Source organism: Phyllobates terribilis, unplaced genomic scaffold, assembly GCF_046119375.1.
Source record: "Phyllobates terribilis strain yellow unplaced genomic scaffold, ASM4611937v1 Scaffold_2__4_contigs__length_985480577, whole genome shotgun sequence".
Lineage (NCBI taxonomy): Eukaryota > Metazoa > Chordata > Amphibia > Anura > Dendrobatidae > Phyllobates > Phyllobates terribilis.
Genome location: NW_027362762.1, coordinates 405169816 through 405191627, shown reverse-complemented (window position 1 = coordinate 405191627; position 21812 = coordinate 405169816). Strand labels below are relative to the sequence as shown.

The following is a 21812-nucleotide window of genomic DNA, read 5'->3' as shown; positions in this document are numbered from 1 at the left end:
CGTCCTAAGAGCTCTCCAGGCCCCGGAACCACCTTCGGACGCCAGCGGCGCCGGCCCGCTACTGGACCCTCTCCAAGAGCTGCCCCCTCCGAAACCCGCATGGATGTACGGGCGTCACCAGTGGGACTGGTCCGCGGAGGTAGAGGACCAGCAGCCTTCGCTCCTACCTGCTTCGCAGCCCACCGCCACCGTCTCCCAGTTACCGGAAGACGAGGCCCAATTCGAGTGGGATTGCTCTGGGGAGGACCTGATGGGGTTCTCCCAGGAGACAAGGGCAGCTGCAGCCCGCCGCAAAAAGTTCTGCCACCAGCAGCTTATCCAATTTGAGAGGGAGTGCAGCTTACGGCGTGTGCGGTGGGAGCAGCTCGAGGCCCAGAATATGGAGGAGAAAGCCAGGACCAGCAGAAGTCAGCAGACCACCAGCGGTCCCCGAATCACCGGGACCATAGTAAAATTGAACCTTAACAAAGGATGGGGGTTCATCCAGGACCCGCTGCCAGGCATGGATCTGTTTGTAAACAGAAGGGACGTGGAGTCCCACCTGTCAGAGCGACACCCAGATCGGGATCTGTATCCCGGGGACACGTTTCCTACACCCGTCACCGAGAAGTAAGGGGCTGGAATGCCCTCAATGTCCACCGGGTGGAGCCAACACTCTACCATGCTGAAGACCCAGCTGGGTCAGCCTGCGGTGGACCAGAGCTTCCCCGGAGGGAGCACCCTTACTAAGTATAGTAGGTGGAGCAAAACTTTGGAAACTGTATATAAGTTACCCATCAGGGAATGCAGAGACACTGCGCATTCATGTTTACCCAGTTGCCTAGAAGGGTTCAATCAAAAGTTAAAAAGTTTCCCTTGTGTGCACTTAAGTTACCCGGAACGGGTCTAAAAGACTGACCGGCTGAGGACTGGGAGCAGCCACCTTTTGTAAATAGTTGCACCTCTTGAGGTGCCCCTTATTGGTTTTATAAGAACTACAACGAGTGACCTCAGAACAAAAACCCGTTGGAGGTGGCCGAAGACGAGGTCCAGCTTCAGAATCGTCTAAGCCCTGCAGCCATCCCAGGGCCTCCGTTGAGGGTTTGGGACGGGTCCCTCATATTCCTGTTCGCAAGTTGCACCTTATTAAAGAAAAAAAAATGGACGCCTGGTTGCAGACATTACTGTGACTGGTTGATAAAAGTTTACTTGAAGATTTTATGTGAAAATTGTTTTTGATATGACAAAATGCCAAAGAGTGAAGAATGTTTATATAAGAAAATGTTTTATATGCAGAAGAAATGTTTTTTATATGAGAAAAGAGTTTTATAATGTTTTTGGTAAAAAAAAAAAAAAAAAAAACGTAACCAGCAATGTTAAAAGAAGTATGCCTCCCATAAAGGGAAGAAGTGTTGTTTATGATCTTGTAAGCGGACGTGTCCTAAAATTTTGCATGTCTTTGAATTGAATTGTCTTTTACTCTGTTCTAGCCCGTGGACGTGCTGTGTTTTACCAGGGGGGGTGTGGCGCCCCTGAGTGTTCGGTCACCACAGAGGTATTGCATCTCATCCAGAGGTGTGGTATCTCACTCTCAGGTAAGGAAGGAGTATGGCTCAGGACCCTTACACCTGTATTCACTACACCACATTTCCGGGGGACAGGGCGAGATTGCTCCTACGGGAGAGCACAGTCCCTGATCCCCGGCTGGAGTGGGGAGGAACCACTTAGAGAGGGGGAACTATGTAGTGGATGGGGTGGAGGACGTAGATCCTGGGAGCACTGGAGTAGGAGATATAAAAGGAAGGATCCATCTTAGATCCGTGTTCAGTGGAGTTGGTTCAGACAGTCAGAGGAGGAAGGTGACAGGAGCAGGGGCTCTGCTGAGCTCTGCTCCACAGGCGGGCCTAGTTAGGAGGCCTGAGCCTGAAGGGAGAGAGAAGGGGAGCAGGAGAGGCTCCAGGACGAGAAGAGAGGGGGCCCTAGGGGTACGGGCCGTGCAGCAAGCCACTCATACGCCCGCCGCTGCCAGGAGGTAGGGGGGTCAGGCAAGAAGAAGGGAATCGGTCCCTTAACTAGCCAAGAGCTACAAAGCCTAACTAGAGAACCGGAGGCTGCAGCATTTGAAATACCACAGACCATAAGTCCATACCAGTGTGCTAGGAAAGTGACCGCATAGGACCCAGGGGACGGAACACACATCGCCCCTCAAGGCCCGAGGACACCGGACAGGAGTGCTACTAGGTGTGAGGTGCAGGGAGCAGGCCAAAGAGGACACACAGAAGGGGATCCTGATAAATACTCTGGAGATATCTGAGGGTCGTCCGAGCCCCTCACTGCTTGAACACAGGACACCATGGGCTCTTACACTGGCCCTGTAACTGGAACTGCTTTAACAGTGAGTAAAGGATCTGGGACTGCATCTGTTGCACTCTGTGATTATTCTTGTTATGTTCTGCTACCAGAGCTAAGGAAAGAGAGGAGATCTGTCCCTACGATAGAACTCAGCTTAATCCCTACGATGTAACAGGGGACCTGATCCTGCGATCAGACCTGCTAAAGTCCTAAGCTAGTCTGTACGGAGACCTATAGATGTGGGGAAGGAATCCCTACAAGTACTAAGGACTGGGAGGGAAATGGGACACCTCCTAACAGAAATAGTAGCAGACAGACGAACAAATAAAATATATAGAACATAGAGGTCCGTAGACCAAGCAAACTAACAGAGTTAGATACAGAGCACAGGCTAGCTAGAAAGTAGTTATACAATGAAGTCCAGCAAAGCCAGAAGGGTGGAGCAGGATTAAATAGGCCAACAAGGTCATGTGACCAGCAAAGGAAAAAACCTAAGAGCAAGGTTCTAACAGTACCCCCCCTTCTAAGAGGATCCTCCGGATCCCCTAGGACCAGGCTTATCAGGAAATCTCCTGTGAAATGCTCTGATAAGTCTGGACGCGGAAACATCATCCGACCTCACCCAAGAGTTATCCTCGGGTCCGAAACCTTTCCAGGCCACAAGATACTGCAAACTACCTCTATACCGTCTAGAGTTAAGGATGCGAGAAATTTCATATTCCCCGTCCTCCACCACCGGAGGAACAGAGGCAGAGGCGTCACAATCCGATACAACCGCTTTTTTCAACAGAGAGACATGAAATACCGGATTAATTCTCCAGGAGGTAGGAACCTCCAACCTAACAGCAGATTGGTTGACAACCTGAAGCACCTTAAAGGGCCCTACAAACTTGGGACCCAATTTCTTAGAAGGAATCCTCAACCGCAGATTCCTAGAGGACAACCAAACCATGTCACCAACAGCGAACAAAACCTCCTGTCGTTTCCTATCAAAGTAGTCTTTAGATTTTCTGTTGGCCTCCTGAAGATTACCACGCACATCCGTCCAATCTCTCTCCAAATCACCGGAAAAATTCTCCTCCTCAGGCACGGCAGATCCCAACTTGGAGAACGACCCAAACGACGGATGTCTCCCAGAACAACAAAAAAAAGGCGAACAACCAGCAGAAGAAGATGTATGGTTGTTAAGAGCAAATTCAGCAAGTGGCAGAAACTCAGACCACCCCTCTTGATTGTCTGCCACAAAACAACGCAAGAACTGCTCAACATCCTGGTTTTTCCTTTCTGTCTGGCCATTAGATTCAGGATGATATCCGGACGAGAACGACAAATGAACTCCCAACCTGTCACAAAAGGCACGCCAAAAACGAGCCACGAACTGAGGACCCCTATCAGAAACAATGTCAGTAGGAACGCCATGAAATCTGACAATTTCCTTGACAAAGACCTTAGCGAGAGTTTTAGCGCAGGGCAGTTTGACAAAGGGAACCAAGTGACACATCTTGCTAAAACGGTCCACGACCACCCAGATGACAGTAAAACCCTCAGAGGGGGGAAGGTCAGTTATAAAGTCCATAGCCAAATGTGTCCAAGGAGCACTGGGAACCTCCAAAGGACAAAGCAACCCCGCAGCAGGAGTATGTGAGGACTTAGATCTAGCACATATAGTACATTGACGCACCCACTTAATGACTTCCTTCTGCCATCCAGGCCACCAAAAACTGCGACCCACCAGTCTCTTGGTCTCAGAGATTCCGGGATGACCTGCCAACCGAGATTCGTGACACTCAACAAACAAATCTCTCCTAAAGGTCCCAGGCACAAACAACCTCCCATGAGGAGTGTTAGATGGGGCATTCTCCTGTGCTTTAAGAATCTCATCTTCCAAAACGGAGTCCAAAGCAGCTATCACAACACCTTCTTGTAAAATGTTCTCCTCTTTCTCAGCACCGACTATGGGAGAAAAACTGCGAGACAAGGCATCCGCCTTAACATTCTTAGTACCAGGGATGTAAGTAACGGAGAAATTAAACCGTGAGAAAAACAGTGCCCACCTAGCCTGACGGGCATTCAGGCGCTTGGCAGCATCAAGATATATCAGATTTTTATGATCCGTAAGAACCTGAACGGGAAATTCCGCACCTTCCAAGAAGTGGCGCCAGTGTTCAAATGCGAGTTTAATAGCCAATAATTCCCGATTACCAATATCGTAATTCAGTTCAGTCTCTGAAAATTTTTTTGAAAAAAAGGCACAGGGATGTAATCCATCCCCGTTATCCTGAGGCAATACTGCGCCAACCCCCACAGAGGAAGCATCAACCTCAACCAAAAACGGCTTAGTCACATCAGGCTGCATAAGGATGGGAGCAGAGGTGAACCTCTCCTTGAGATACACAAAAGCTTCAATGGCCTCAGAAGACCACTGAACCACATCAGCACCTTTCCTGGTGAGATCGGTCAGAGGTTTGACAATACTAGAAATTTTTTTTATGAATTTTCTGTAATAATTGGCAAAACCTAAAAACCTCTGTATCGATTTCAAACCAATAGGCCTAGGCCATTCCTGTACAGCTTGAACTTTAACCGGGTCCATCTCAAAACCTTCGCTGGAGATAATGTAACCCAAAAAACTAATTCTCTGTACAGCGAACTCACATTTCTCCAGCTTAGCAAAAAGCGAATTGTCCATTAATAGCTGTAATACCTCACGTACGCTCCGCCAATGAGACTCCATATCCGGCGAATAAATCAAAATGTCATCCAAATACACAACCACATTTTTGCCGATCAAAGGTCTAAGGATGTCATTAATAAGATTCTGAAAAAATGCAGGAGCATTAGTAAGACCAAAAGGCATAACCAGATTCTCAAAATGACCCACAGGAGTGTTAAAAGCAGTCTTCCATTCGTCACCCTCCTTCATGCGCAACAGATTGTATGCCCCCTTAAGGTCAATTTTAGAGAACCACTTGGCCCCCATTAACTGGTTAAACAGATCAGGAATCAATGGCAGTGGGTAAGGATTGCGTACAGTAATTTTGTTAATCTCACGAAAATCCAGACAAGGACGTAAACCGCCGTCCTTTTTTTTTACAAAAAAAAATCCAACCGCCACAGGAGACTTAGAGGGCCTAATGTGACCGGCGGCCAAACTTGTCTGTATGTATTCCTCCAAAGTCTTTCTCTCAGGAATAGTAATATTAAATAAACGACTTTTAGGAAGAGTCACTCCAGAGACAAATTCAATAGAACAATCATAGTCTCTATTGGGAGGCAAAACCTGCGATTCCTTCTCAGAAAAAACTCTCCAAAAATCCTGAATAGGAACAGGTAATTCTCCCCTATCCAAAGCTGCAATACGCCCGTTATAACACTTGTCATAACATTTATGGCTCCAGGATTTAATTTCACTGGTAGACCAATCCAGTACAGGATTGTGAAATTTTAACCAGGGCAATCCCAATATTACTGGAGAAGGCAAGTTATTCAAAACTACCAAATCCAATTTCTCATGGTGAACACCATTAATAGTGAGAGGAAATTCACAGACCTTGAGAGTAATATTCTTCAAAGGGGAACCATCCACAGAAACCACAGCAATGGGGGATGATAAAGGTTCGGGTTTTAAATTGAGTCTTTCCAAGAATCCCCCATCAATTACATTCAGAGTAGACCCACAATCAACAAACACCCGAAATTCCATTAATTTTTCCTGAGCAATCGTGGAAGCAGCTAAAAATACACCCTTGGAATTTAAACAGGCAATACGGGCATGACTGACCATTTTTTTTTCTTTCTTCATACGAAGCTCACAGCCTTTAATCAAATGACCAGATTTTCCGCAATAGAAACACAAGCCTTCAGAAAATCTACGGTCTTTTTCTTGAGAGCGAGGTGCCACCGATCCAATCTCCATCGGTTCACCACTGTTAGTAAACACATTCTCATAACCAGAAACTGACATAGCAGAGGATTTGCTCTCATTAACCCTTGCACGCAGTCTCCTATCCACCCGTATAGCTAATTGCATAGCCTGTTGCAAATCTTCAGGTGTAGGATAAGCAATTAGCAGGTCTTTAACCCTTTCATTGAGCCCAGCAAGAAATAGACTTTTCAGAGCAGAATCGTTCCACCCTGTTTGAGTAGACCAACGACGGAAATGAGTACAATATTTTTCCACATTACCTGATCCCTGTCTCAAACGTCTTAACTCAGTCTCAGCTGATGCGACACGGTCAGGATCATCATATAATAGTCCGAAAGCAGAAAAAAAACTATCCACTGATCTGAAGCATGTATCACTAGGTTGCAAAGAAAAGGCCCACTCCTGAGGCTCTTTGCGCAAAAGTGACATTATGAACCCTATGCGCTGGGATTCATCCCCAGAGGACTTGGGTCTCAAACAAAAATACAATAAGCAAGCATTTTTAAATGAAAAAAATTCTCGGTGTTCACCAAAAAATAAATCCGGCAAACATACCTTAGGCTCCAAGAAATGTGCTCCAGGACAGTTACTCATGTGCTGACGGAGCTCGGCCACCTCCAGAGAGAGTCCCTGCAGGTGTTTAGCCAAATCCTGAACCGACACCATGATGGAACACAAAAATCTTTCCTTAGAGAATTTGCAGGCTGGACTTACTGTTATGTTCTGCTACCAGAGCTAAGGAAAGAGAGGAGATCTGTCCCTACGATAGAACTCAGCTTAATCCCTACGATGTAACAGGGGACCTGATCCTGCGATCAGACCTGCTAAAGTCCTAAGCTAGTCTGTACGGAGACCTATAGATGTGGGGAAGGAATCCCTACAAGTACTAAGGACTGGGAGGAAAATGGGACACCTCCTAACAGAAATAGTAGCAGACAGATGAACAAACAAAATATATAGAACATAGAGGTCCGTAGACCAAGCAAACTAACAGAGTTAGATACAGAGCACAGGTTAGCTAGAAAGTAGTTATACAATGAAGTCCAGCAAAGCCAGAAGGGCGGAGCAGGATTAAATAGGCCAACAAGGTCATGTGACCAGCAAAGGAAAAAACCTAAGTGCAAGGTTCTAACAATTCTTGCACCACGACACCTTGCAACATCACCACCATCATCCATACACGCTGCCCTGAAGCTACACTCTTCCTGTGGGGAGTTACATCACCTTGCTGCACATACCACCAGCTTCAGCGGACTGCTCCCAATAACCGCATTCCACAGGTGGCGTAGTCGGACTATATATAACAGACACACATAGACTACCCTGGTTTGACCGCCCTGGGTCACGGACCGGGTCGCCGCCACGGTGACTACAACCCCCAGCATCTACAAGGCCCGGCTCTGGGTGCCCCACGGCCCAGGGGGCGCGTCACTATCCTCCTGGTATTTTCACCTCAGACCAGGACCTGATTATGCTTTTGTCTCTTCCCTCTGTTTATGATGTACTCTCCTGGCTTTTGACCTCAGACTCCTCGACTATCCCGACTCACGGCATGTCAATGATAAGTGACTGTCACAGGTGTGTCAGGTGTGACAGACAGTCGCTCTGGATCCAGCTGTAGAAAGTCACTGTTCTTGGAATTGAAGACTCCTTCTTGATCCTCTCATCTCTGTAGTATAAGTATATCCTTCTTCCTCTAGGACCCAGCAGTGACCTCCACCTTCTGCTGCTGATGAAACACCCTTGCTTGGTAGTTAAAAACTCTCAGTTTCTCCAGAGAGTCGACGGTGATAGTTCTATGTACCTGTGCGCGGGCTTGGAGTACTGGCGGAAGGTTAGTCTCATCTTTGGTGCCCTTGGAGAACAATTGGCGTTACATCTCAGGTGTCTATTCAAGCTAAGTGTATCCCCTTTGTTTGTTTACCTTGTTGTCTTTAGTTTGTAGTGGGGCCTGACTAGTGCTCACTCCGTCCCCTTCCTATCTAGGGTCTAGCTCTGGGGACATTCAGGGTTTAGGTTCCTGCTCGGCGATAGGTGCAGAACCTATATAGGGGAGATAGGATAGGCAGGGTGATATTAGATCTGCCTAGGGGTCTCCACTCCCCCTTTCCCTAATTGTTGGGCTCCCGTCCCCCTCTTCCCGTCATTGTGCACTTTTTCCTTCCCTCGCCTTGCATGATAGTGACTCAGCGTCAGTTTGATTGTTCTTCCCATGTTTGCGCATATTTGCGTGGGTTTCCTCAGGGTTCTCTAGTTTCCTCCCACATGCCAAAGACATACTGATAGGGAATTCGATTCTGAGTCCTAATGGGGACAGTGATGATGGTGTCTGTAAAATGTGTGGAATATGATGGTGCTTTATAAAAAATGCATAATAAATAAATTTGGATCTGTTTTTCATTACTCCATAGTTTAATTCTTTCTTTGAGATTTCACTTACATCTGATGATGTTTTTTCATGTTATCACATAGGAGAGTGATTTCCCTTTGGACATTATTAATGATTGACCATCACAACAATGGACCTATTTTTCCTAAAAGATGGCAGATATTTGCCCTGATTCCTTGTAATTTCTTCAAAAAACCCTCTATGATCTTGGCAAAATCACAGCAATCTGTTATCAGGACATGTTGAGAGTTGTAGTTTCTTAACTTTTGGTGTGCCGTCGGTTGCTGATCCCTGCCGTATACTGATGCTTTTAGACTTGGTAACTTCTCTGTATGAGAATGAAATATTATAAAAAAGAATGAATAAATAAAATTAGAAACCAGCGTTAAACAATTTTACATTCCAATCTTTCATTTAAACAGCAATATTGATACATGAATAATAAAACATGACACATTTCCATTAGGTCTGTATATGCCCAGCACACAGAGAACAGAGCTTCTACTCCAGTATATTTACCAGTGCGCAGATAAGCTGCTATATACGGTAGATGAGGCAGCCTATCAGACAAGCTCTAGGGGTATATAAGAAAGCTTTTCGTTCAGTCAGTCGGCAGCATATCACACTCAGCTCATCACACTGTCTGCAACTTTGGTAAGGAATGTCCTTTCTTACTGTGTATTCTTCTACTATACAAAGGGTTACGTATGTTATTCATCAACGACATTACTCTGCCTTATCCCTGTTTTCCACCTATTATTCATTTATCTTCTATACTTTTTACCCAGGCTCTGCTAGCATGGATTTAACCATGTGTTTGGAGGAGTATGTACCCTGCACACGCATTGTCTTCATTAATAATATGCATTTAACCCTTGTTGCCTTTTCCGCCGTAACAAGCAATGTTTTTTTAAGACTTGCTTGAGCTTGAGATATTATTCTGCAGCATCATAAATTACATTGCTAACACGTTCTTTAGAATATTCCTCCATATATATATATGGTTTGGACCAGAATGCTCATGTTTCTGTATCATTATTTAAATTAACATATATGTTCTTTCTATTTATTTGACATATTCTATATGTATTGTAACCAAATCTTTTTATTTTCTTCCTAAGGACATTACCAAGGATTGGGACAGGACCGAAGTGTTGGTCGTTGAAAGTGTACATTATTTCTAAAAAGCTGGTGATATAATCAAATAAGTAGCATCACATTTGGAGTGCTGTGATTTCCTTCTATAATCTACAAGTGACTCCAATACAATGAGTGTCACTGCGCCTGTAACATCAGCAGGTGTGGAGTAGGATGGCATCCTAAGTCTGAGGGATATTACTGAAGCCAGTGGCAGCAGGTTATTGGCGGAGTACTCAGGAAAAACCTGGCCACTTCAGGACCAGCAAGTGGAGCTCTATTACATGGATAATGGGAGTGTTGCCTGGATGGAGTCACTGGGATTATAGTTCTTTCTTTTGAGCATGACCTTTTTCCCTGACCACCTAGTTTGAAGCCAGTGGGAGTAAAAGTTTATGGGATCTTTGAAGGTTCCCGATCCAGTCTTTTAAAGGAATATATGCATTCTTCTTGTACAAATGCCATAACCCTTCGTTCCTCACAGTCAGATATTTCATAAACACTATTCCAGAGGCACGGAGTGGCTTAACGTGGTTTTGGGAAGGTGACTTCTTTCTGGTTACCTTGGATGATGTACCTAAACTAGCAAGAACCACTAGTACCACATCTCCTTGTGCATTTACGCAGGGAAAAGACAGTCACACCTTTGTCATGCCCCTGAGGAGCATGTAGGGGAGTGGTGTGATTACACAAAGTGCACTATGCATTGATAAGGTAGGATCTTTCTTGTTTTTATTAAAGAAAAGGCCAGGACTTATGCTGTGCACTAAATGAGAGGCAATGCCATGTGAAGCTGGTGGCTGCTGATGTCTCTTAATGAACAATGAGCAGATAAAATTAGCAAATATAAAAAGAAAGAAGCAGCTAGTTACAACAAGAGAGCTTGCCAGTGGAGCTGGACACTGCTTTTGTGGCTCCCTAGACCAAGGTGCCAGATCTTCACTATGACTGCCAGGAGAAGATGCCCAGGGCTGTTGTGGAGCTTTACACAATACCAGAGCCACTATAACAACTCTTTCATCTACTGCTGCCTTCTGATTCTCATCACTGCCAAGGGTGAGTGACATCTAGCAGTAACAGTATTTACAAGCATATGCATGGCATGGAACTGTAACCAAAGGGTAGGAAAATCAGATGTTTCTAGAAGATAAAATATTGTAGACATCTTCAATGTCAATGCAGAAAGTTCTTCAGTTATTATTGCACATGTTGCCTATGCTTGCCTTGCTGCCCTGGTTATGTACAAGTGTAATGATCATATGGTAAAATGTATTGCATGGTATAATTCAAATAGGAACTGTCTTTTCTGCATCCCTTGGCACTGAGTATCTGCTGTCACACTAATCTGTCTTGTTCCTGGTTTTTGGTCAATGTTTTAGAGAAGCTGATGGTCCTCAATGTTGTGTGCTAAGACATAAGCTGCTAAAACATAAGCAAATAACACATGTTCTCTTAATCTTGTGATTCTGGTAAGGCGGGGGGGCTAACATATTATGGCAAAGGAACTGAAGTTATGAGATGCCACCTACATGACATTCCTCTTGTTGTGCTCGATAAACTCTTCCATGTCTTAAAACTAATAGATTACCTAAAGCATTGCAACATCATGGGGCATCATGTGAAAGATGTAAATGTGCATTACAGATTCAGTAGATGGGTTTCAATGTAGAGATTGGTGCACTATTGAGCTTTGTCTGTTCCCATCCCCACTGCCTGCTAATGTTGTTTAAGGGAGCGGAGCATGTGTAGCAATGCATACTAATGGAATAGTAAAGAGTTAATGTGATTACAAGGTCCATTTGTTGCATGATTGAAATGCAAAATGCCATACAGCTGGAAGGGTAGGTCAAACAGTTGGAGGGATGCAGAAATATAAAATGTATCCATTTTTACAGATAAAGATCCATTTGTACTTAAGTCCCTAAAGGAATTATAACCTTGTTCAGAATTTGGCTAGAGAAAGGCAAGTGGGCACGGCATTGTCTGCAGACAATAACTAGTCCTATTAAAGACTATGGGTAGGTTGATCTAAGTGCCTGGTTCTGAACAAATACAGTATCAATACTGTTTCTGTGCCACATTTCTAGATATTTCTTTACTTCTTCATTATTACATGTGGATGTATGTCATTCTGATGCAATGAGAATGTTTCTAGTGTCTAGACAGATCCAGTACTGATGTATGTATATCATCAAGCTGCTTAGAAAATGTAATTGATTTCTGAAAATGGTAATGGTAGTCCTTGCTCGACACAAAAATCAGAGACTTGCATGTGGAGGTAGAATATTGACTCCCTAGGGAAAGGCGTCTCTACTGTATGGAATAAGAAGCACAGACATGATCACTTGTCATTTTTTCGCTGATAAAACAAAAAGTGCAATGAAAGGCCAACAAGTCTGCAAGATTTGTCCTCTGGGTTTTTAGAATAAGTGTGCTTTTACCATTGCTGGAATGAGCAGCTGCATTCCCACAGTTTGCTTCAATTGTTCATCTGTGTTATGCAGGGATCAGCATCCCAGTGCTGTATTCCCATCAATACTGCATTTCTTTACACACTCTTCATTCCATGTTGAACCATTGGTTGTGCATGGAGAATATATCTGTTTAGTATGCACCATATTACAAGAACATTACCGGCAGATCTATTATTGAAGGTATAAGTAGTGTTGTGTAATGTCACATATCCATGCAAGTGATGCTAGACTTGTCATTTACGGTTGCACAGTGATATGTTGTCTATAAGTGTCATATGTCACACTATAGAATATGACTAATTGTCTGACAATGAAAACGGGAGTTTCAAACTATTTTCTGATTTGTAAAATCAACATAAGTACTAATACTCTAAATTGAGTGACTATAGCTGGAATATTGTATGAAGCAACAACTCATTAATTTCATAAAGACAGCATATCTGGCATGATGACTGTAATACTAGAATGTTGCAAATATCCTTATGTGCTTCCGATAAAAAGGAGCAGGTTCCAGCTCTGTGTTAGGAACCATATTCCTTGCTGAGATAATTAAACCTTGTAGGTCTATCTGTATTGGAGAATCATTGGATATACATGTGGTTAGCTTAAAGACAATTAATGCTAGAATTTGCATTACTACTCTATGAAGATGGAGAAGTCAGACATCTACAGTATCATGCCGTACGTGCTCTTTGTTAGAGCTTGCTGGTGACATTTAGAGAAATATTCTGTTTTCTAGTATTTACTCAATAGATGTGTTTTTATATTTTCAGTATTATGTAATGCCTCTTGCGACAAAAGCCAAGAGTTCTGAACTCGTTCTAACCTATTCACTAAAGGATCAGCTTTTCCTCCTCTGCAATAATATCCTTTGTCAATAGGGAGCATGCAGGAACTGTTTCCTTACTCAGATCCTTTGCTTACATATAAAATATTACATTGTATATGATTCTATTCATATTTTCTTGTATACATTTCTATCCACATTTTTGTTATATGAGATAAAAATAAATAGAGTTGCAACATATCTAATAGTTTCCCTAGTTACAAAGACATGAAAAGTAGAAACACAAGACAGATAAATAGAGTATTAGCACAGTGCTTGGCTATTTCCAGCAGTCCCATAGACAATGAAGGGAGCAGAGGTTGAGCATGCGCACTCACTTGTGCTCCGTTCAAGAAAGAGCGTAAGTTCCATAGATCTGTTGTTAGGATCTTGAGAATCCTTACTGGATCCAATGGACGGGGGCCAACTTAAAATGTTAGAAATAATTATTTAAGTATCTTTGAAAACTCTAACATGGTATATAGTCAATTTTGGAAATATAGGCCGCAACTGAATTCACAAAATACAACCTAGTGATTATGGTGGCCATGTTTCTACAACATCTTGAGAACATGAGAGAGCCATGCTAAAGGAATCTATATTGCCGCACAAGTAGCCCTTATAGTTCCTAGCTACTGCTGAGCAGTAGGTATGTGCCCCCATATGGCACTGCATTATATGAATGTGCCTCTATTAAAATTAGTCATACAGAAGTACATTAAGTCCCCAAAAACTTCTGAGTTCCAAATTACTCAATACAACTATGCAACTTGCCTCTTCAGAGAGGAGGAGAACTATAACTCTATAGTGCCACCTGTTGGAAGCAGCGATCCTACAAGTCGCTGTTTCAACAGGTGGCGCTGTAGAGTTATAGTACTCTTCCTCTCTGAAGAAGTAATTTCCCAGAGACGCATTGCACGGCAAATAACCCTTCTTACACTGGCATGCCAAAGCCGGTAAGCCACTCTGCAAAAGGAGAAACCTTACCCCTTAGACCTCACTACAACTAAATATTTAGACAAAATATTAATACTGCCATGTGTAGGAGATTTAGTTCTTATGCATATATAGCTTTAATTCATGAGCTTTCAGAATAATGGACTATAATGGTTAATAATTGACTCCACTTTACAGTGGTTGTCTGACCAAAGAACATACAGTTGTCATGGAGGCTTGGGAAATAATAAAATCAGATCTACTCACCAGCACCCAGAGATGTCTACCAATAGGAGCCCTTCACATGGTAGTAATTGAGTAGATATTTGTGGTTAAAAAAAAATGGGAAAGGCCCTTTTAGAGGGGTTGTGACTTGTATAACAAGGCATGGCTAACCAACATCGGGCCATCAGAGGCTCTGTGCAGTAGAACAAGGTCAATGGCTGAATGCATTTGTACGTGTCCTGAAGCGCTGAGATGAAAGATTTTTTTTTATATATATGTATATATATATATATATATATATATATATATATATATATATATATATATATATATATATATATATATATATATATATATTTATTTAATTTTTAGCAGACTCCACTGTTGCAGAAGTTGGTGCTACCTGTCCACCATTAATTAACGCAAAGATATTCAACACATTCATACCTCTTGTAAAGTCTGTAACACCTGCATTTTTACTTAAGGTGGTATCTTAAGCAAAGTATTGAGTATTATATTATTAAGCTGCAGAAAACCTCTAAAAGGAGGACTAAATGGTCAAATGGTGGTGGTACCATGGTAAGAAAGTTCTATAGAAGCAATGTTTGACTGTTTCTGCACAATAGGTTTAGAAGCACCTATGTATAATCATTTCCCCCATGTAATCGACAAGTTATGACATCAAAATTCAGTGTTTATACAAATACTTATTATAAACTTGTCATGGACATTTCCATTGATATTAGACTGAAGTCAGTCGTCTTTGTTTCACAACCCGAATACGGATCATAAGGCCCAGCCTGCACGTGAGTTTTCAGACCTGAACTAACAGTGCTATATATATATATTAGGACAGAAAGTGTAATAAGGTTATGAAGGGGGAGATTTATCAAACAAAATCCAGTAATTTTAGATAACATTATGTGGAGTGATGAAGCTTCTTTCAAATTATCCGGCCATATTAACAGACATAATTGTATTTACTGGTATAATGAGAACATGCATTTTTAACATGAGAGCAACAACTAAATGAGCCTGGTGTCAATGTTTGGGGTGGTATTTCAAGTTTTGGTGTTTTAGGACCAATATTTTTTGATGGAACAGTCACAGGAGATAAGTATCTCGAAATTCTAATAAATCAAGTTGTTCCCCAGTTACAGCAACAGCCTATTTCAAATTACCTTTATTTCCAACAAGATGGGGCCCCTCCACATTATTCAAGAGTGGTCCGCGAGTATCTTCATGAAACATTTCCTAATAAATGGACTGGCCGAAGAGGCCCACTTGATTGGCCGGCACGTTCACCAGACTTGACCCCCAATGGATTTTTTCTTTTGGGGAGTACTCAAGGACAAAGTTCATAGTCGAAAACCAAAGTGTCAGTGATTAGAAAAATTACATAAGAGATGCATTTCAAGAAATTAATACCCAAAGAGACGTGTGCAAAAAAGTTTGTCAAAGCTTAAGAGGCGACTTCAAAGCTGTGCAAATTGTAATGGAAAACAGTTTGAGCACCTGCGTTGATAAAATTTAAGGGCTTTTGTATTATTGTTCATTGTCAATGTTACGCTTGTGTTAGTAAATATAATTTTATATATAAATCAAAATAAATGTTGTTATTTTCTGGCCACCTACTTTTGGACCACTATATATATATATATATATATATATATATATATATATATATATATATATATATATATATATATATATATATATATATATATATATATATATATATATATATATAAACGCACCCCTGGGCCTGTGTCGCGCAGCGTTGCGCACGCGGGAGCTTACCCGGAGCCGGATCTGTTGAGGGTAGTAGTCTCGTGGCGGTGACCCGGTCCGTGCCCAGGGAGTCAGACTAAGTGGCGCTGAGTATTAGCAGTAGATGTTGGACGACTACGCCACCCGTTGAATGCAGCTATGGAGCTGCCGCTGCAGGGCAGACCGCTGAGGCTGGTGGTACGATTGTGCAGCGTAGATGGTATAACCCCCAACGGGAGGGGTATGGCCTCAGGGCAGCCGACGTGGATGATGGGGGTAGCAGGAACCACTCAGAGACGATGCGGTGTAGTTCAGGGTCTTTACTGGTGATAAAGATAGACCCTCCCGGAGTACTGGCTAGCGATCGGGGCCTGGTCAGTCTTTGAGCAGATGGGATTTCACCTGGCCAGGCGGAGTTGTAGGCCTCCCCAACTAATTGTACTCTTCTGGCTACCTTGCTAGAGGCGGGTAAAAGTAGCCCACGTCCCTGAGTGTACCGTGTGGTGCTCACCCGTATGGCCGGTGACTCGGGGCCTTCTAGTGGCTTCCGCTCCACGATGGCGGTGCTGGTCCCACGCGTGTGACCGTGCCTTCGGGTTTCTTGGCCAGAGGACTTGAAATCCCCTGCCGGTCGGTTTCTGCTGCTGGGTAAGGATTAGTCCCCACAGCCTCGGACTCCGGGTCCGGTAGTAACTCTTCAATCAGGGCGAGCTCTTCAGCTGCCAGCCCCTGACTCCTTGTAACACTGCTCCCACAGAGCTCCTGTTGTTCTTTTCTCATAGCTGCTTCTCTTCTCTGTCTCTACTTCTGGCATGGCCCAGGAGCTGGGCCCAGCCGGAGCCACAGCTCCCTGTCAGCCCTCCTGGCTGAACTCTCCCTCTGAACTCTCTAACCCTGCCTCAGCCCCAGGTTTATATAGGGGAAGTCCTTCCCCTCCCAGGACTGGGCAGGAGGTGTGGCATGCATAGGATTCCTGACCAAGAGACCTCCCACCTGCTCTCAGACATAACATTGCCGTTACTGTGGAAACCAGACCCCTGGGGTGCCACATTCCCCCCTAGTGAAATTTAGTACTCCGGGACTAAACATATTTTTAGAAAAACATAACAAGGTATAAACAATAATAATACAATAAGAAAAACACATAAAGATGGTCACGGCGTGTCTGCAACCGGGTGCAGTTTTTGAAGAAAAGCAAGGTGTCCATTTCACCAAAACAGGGAGACGTAACCAGGTAGGGGTCTGTCCTGCCCCGAGTCCTTAACAGTCTTTAGTCCATTCCTGGGTTACGCTCCAACCATGTACAAAGGATTCCCGGTAAATCCACCAAAGACTCCCATAAATTACTAGAAACACATAATTATTTACAGGATATGGCCGCTCTCAGTCCTCGGCCAGTGGGGATAAGGAATGGCTGCTCACAGTCCTCAGCCTGGTTTAAGATAGGGGCACATGGGGAACAATTCACTAATCCCAACGGGGACCATATTTTAATTAGCAGCAGTCCTTGTACCCTTACGGGTAACTATTTACAGCTCTTTATTCACGCTACTTCCCTTCAGTAGCTATGTCCTCTTTGTGCTCCCTCCTGAGGGTAGTCCTCAGACCCGTCCGGGTCCTCTTGGCTTTCCTCGTATTGGTAGTACTGCAGCTCCTCCTCCCAGGTGGCCAGGACTTTACCTCCCTTTGGGCTGCCCCGGTTAATTGGGCCACCAGGATGCTCACTTTTTGCTCCTCTGTGAGGGGATACACCTGGAAGAGGCTATCCAGCTTTTCTCTAAAGTCATGCAGGGTATGTGACTCCCCTGAGTACTGGGGTAGCCAGGCTGCCCCCGGGATATAGGGCATGGTGAAAGGCATGACCGCAACGGCGGTGGCGCTGGCGGGGGTTGAAGCGGTGAAGCTCTTCTCCGTATCCGACATCCTTCTCCCCCCTAGTGGACCGTGGCCTACCTTGCGATGATCCTCTTCCGTAGGCCGCGGCTCCACAGTGGATCGTCAGGGTTGAGGACCTTCCGTCGCGCTCCTGTGACGTCGGCGTCTGCTGGGCTCCTTCCAGGACCTTACGCAACGTCCGGACGTGAGGCGGGGCTTCAGTTCTCGCGCGCTTTCGGAGTCCACGCCCTTCTTCTTCCCGCGCGGCGTCCTCAAGATGGCGTCCAATGGCGGGAAAACTCCACGTATGGCGGGAAGAAGGCTGAAGATGGCGCCGGATGGCGGGAAAACTCCACCGATGGCGGGAAGGAAGCGGAAGATGGCGTCGGATGGCGGGAATCTTCACCACAGGTAAGTTTGAACAGTCTTTTTCAGGCACGCAGTACCCGGTGGTTGCGGGCACGAAATCCTGCCGACTACGCCAAAAGTTGACGCACCCCTGGGCCTGTGTCGCGCAGCGTTGCGCACGCGGGAGCTTACCCGGAGCCGGATCTGTTGAGGGTAGTAGTCTCGTGGCGGTGACCCGGTCCGTGCCCAGGGAGTCAGACTAAGTGGCGCTGAGTATTAGCAGTAGATGTTGGACGACTACGCCACCCGTTGAATGCAGCTATGGAGCTGCCGCTGCAGGGCAGACCGCTGAGGCTGGTGGTACGATTGTGCAGCGTAGATGGTATAACCCCCAACGGGAGGGGTATGGCCTCAGGGCAGCCGACGTGGATGATGGGGGTAGCAGGAACCACTCAGAGACGATGCGGTATAGTTCAGGGTCTTTACTGGTGATAAAGATAGACCCTCCCGAAGTACTGGCTAGCGATCGGGGCCTGGTCAGTCTTTGAGCAGATGGGATTTCCCCTGGCCAGGCGGAGTTGTAGGCCTCCCCAACTAATTGTACTCTTCTGGCTACCTTGCTAGAGGCAGGTAAAAGTAGCCCACGTCCCTGAGTGTACCGTGTGGTGCTCACCCGTATGGCCGGTGACTCGGGGCCTTCTAGTGGCTTCCGCTCCACGATGGCGGTGCTGGTCCCACGCGTGTGACCGTGCCTTCGGGTTTCTTGGCCAGAGGACCTGAAATCCCCTGCCGGTCGGTTTCTGCTGCTGGGTAAGGATTAGTCCCCACAGCCTCGGACTCCGGGTCCGGTAGTAACTCTTCAATCAGGGCGAGCTCTTCAGCTGCCAGCCCCTGACTCCTTGTAACACTGCTCCCACAGAGCTCCTGTTGTTCTTTTCCCATAGCTGCTTCTCTTCTCTGTCTCTACTTCTGGCATGGCCCAGGAGCTGGGCCCAGCCGGAGCCACAGCTCCCTGTCAGCCCTCCTGGCTGAACTCTCCCTCTGAACTCTCTAACCCTGCCTCAGCCCCAGGTTTATATAGGGGAAGTCCTTCCCCTCCCAGGACTGGGCAGGAGGTGTGGCATGCATAAGATTCCTGACCAAGAGACCTCCCACCTGCTCTCAGACATAACATTGCCGTTACTGTGGAAACCAGACCCCTGGGGTGCCACATATATATATATAAAAATAGTTCTGGTCGGGAAATTGCAGTCCACATATACAGTACAGACCAAAGTTTGGACACACCTCTTTTAAAGATTTTTTTGTATTTTCATGACTTTGACAATTGTGCATTCACACTGAAGGCATCAAAACTATGAATTAACACAAGTGGAATTATATACTTAACAAAAAAGTGTGAAACAACTGAAAATATGGCTTATATTTTAGGTTCTTCAAAGTAGCCACCTCTTGCTTTGATGACTGTTTTGCACACTCTTGGCATTCTCTTGATGAGCTTCAAGAGGTAGTCACCGGAAATGGTTTTCACTTCACAGGTGTGCCCTGTCAGGTTGAATAAGTGTGATTTCTTGCCTTAAAAAAAGGGTTGGGACCATCAGTTGTGTTGTGCAGAAGTCTGGTGGATACACAGCTGATAGTCCTACTGAATAGACTGTTAGCTGCTTTTTTCTTGCCATAATACAAATTCTAAGTAAAGAAAAACTAGTGGCCATCATTGCTTTAAGAAATGAAGGTCAGTCAGTGCAAAAAATTGGGAAAACTTTGAAAGTGTCCCCAAGTGTAGTTGCAAAAACCATCAAGCGCTTACAAAGAAACTGGCTCACACGAGGACCGCCCCAGGAAAGGAAGACCAAGAGTCACCTCTGCTTCTGAGGATAAGTTTATCCGAGTCACCATCCTAAAAAATCGCAGGTTAACAGCAGCTCAGATTAGAGACCAGGTCAATGCCACACAGAGTTCTAGCAGCAGACACATCCCCACAACAACTGATAAGAGGAGACTTTGTGCAGCAGGCCTTCATGGTAAAATAGCTGCTAGGAAACCACTGCTAAGCACAGGCAACAAGCAGAAGAGACTTGTTTGGACTAAAGAACACAAGGAATGGACATTAGACCAGTGGAAATCTGTGCTTTGGTCTGATGAGTCCAAATTTGAGATCTTTGGTTGCAACCACCGTGTCTTTGTGCAACGCAGAAAAGGAGAACGGATGGACTCAACATGCCTGGTTCCCATCGTGAAGCATGGAGGAGGAGGTGTGATGGTGTGGGGGTGCTTTGCTTGTGACACTGTTGGGGATTTATTCAAAATTGAAGGCATACTGAACCAGCATGGCTACCACAGCATCTTGCAGCTGCATGCTATTCCATCTGGTTTGCGTTTAGTTGGACCATCATTTATTTTTCAACAGGACATTGACCTCAAACACAACTCCAGGCTGCGTAAGGGCTATTTGACCAAGAAGGAGAGTGATGGGGTGCTACGCCAGATGTCCTGGCCTCCACAGTCACCAGGCCTGAACCCAATCGAGATGGTTTGGGGTGAGCTGGACCGCAGAGTGAAGGCAAAAGGGCCAACAAGTGCTAAGCATCTCTGGGAACACCTTCAAGATTGTTGGAAGACCATTTCCGGTGACTACCTCTTGAAACTCATCAAGAGAATGCCAAGAGTGTGCAAAGCAGTCATCAAAGCAAAAGGTGGCTACTTTGAAGATCCTAGAATATAAGACATATTTTCAGTTGTTTCACACTTTTTTGTTAAGTATATAATTCCACGTGTGTTAATTCATAGTTTTGATGCCTTCAGTGTGAATGTACAATTTTCATAGTCATGAAAATACAGAAAAATCTTTAAATGAGAAGGTGTGTCCAAACTTTTGGTCTGTACTGTATATCGTGAAAAATTCAGCCGGTTAACTTTTTTTTTATTTTCCTTTTATTATACTCCCCATGAGTTCTTAATATTATGTAGTCTTTCATCAAAATAAGCCAATATTTACAACACTTGGCATAGCATTGACGTTGCATAACCAGTTGGAGAGCAATATTTTCATCAGTGGTTCATTTCAGTTCCCATTTATTATATTATTTTATTAGAGCGCACACTTATTCATTTGCTTATAAATGCATGCACTGTATTAAGGGGCATCATTCATTCATTGAATTATATTGTATCCCTTACAGTATATAAGTACAGATCTAATGCTCTTTTAAATTATCTGTTCACTGTTGAAATTTGTTAAAGGAATCTCATAATAACAAAGCGTAATTTTATTTAAAAAATTCCACAGGTTTCTAATATACATGTGGGCCACACATGCTAAGGCTGTCTAACAACCTAAACGTAGCCTCGGCAGACTGAAGATGTGCCAGCTCGATCACACACTGTGTAATAGATTTGACTCCTCATCCGAGCAGTTAGACATTTTCAATTTGGTGCAAAATTGTTAAAACCATCTTCATCAGTGTATATTCCATAAAAAAGATTAGGCAAAAGGTCTATAAGTCATGGGTGTTATTACGCGTTTTGAGACTTTAAACTCCCTAGTTCTATTGCTAGTTATAACTAAGAACCAGG

At 44.5% G+C, this 21812-nt stretch overlaps 1 protein-coding gene across 1 annotated transcript in view; it reads left to right on the top strand.

The window, feature by feature from the left end:
- The first annotated feature begins 9231 nt into the window (after positions 1 to 9231).
- Positions 9232 to 21812, top strand: part of TMEM132E (transmembrane protein 132E) — a 727127-nt gene continuing 714546 nt past the window's right edge. The window contains exons 1-2 of the mRNA XM_073664968.1: positions 9232 to 9299; positions 9767 to 10838. Of these exons, the coding sequence (XP_073521069.1) occupies positions 10727 to 10838 (112 nt within the window). The 5' untranslated portion in view covers positions 9232 to 9299; positions 9767 to 10726. The remainder of the gene's footprint in view (positions 9300 to 9766; positions 10839 to 21812) is intronic.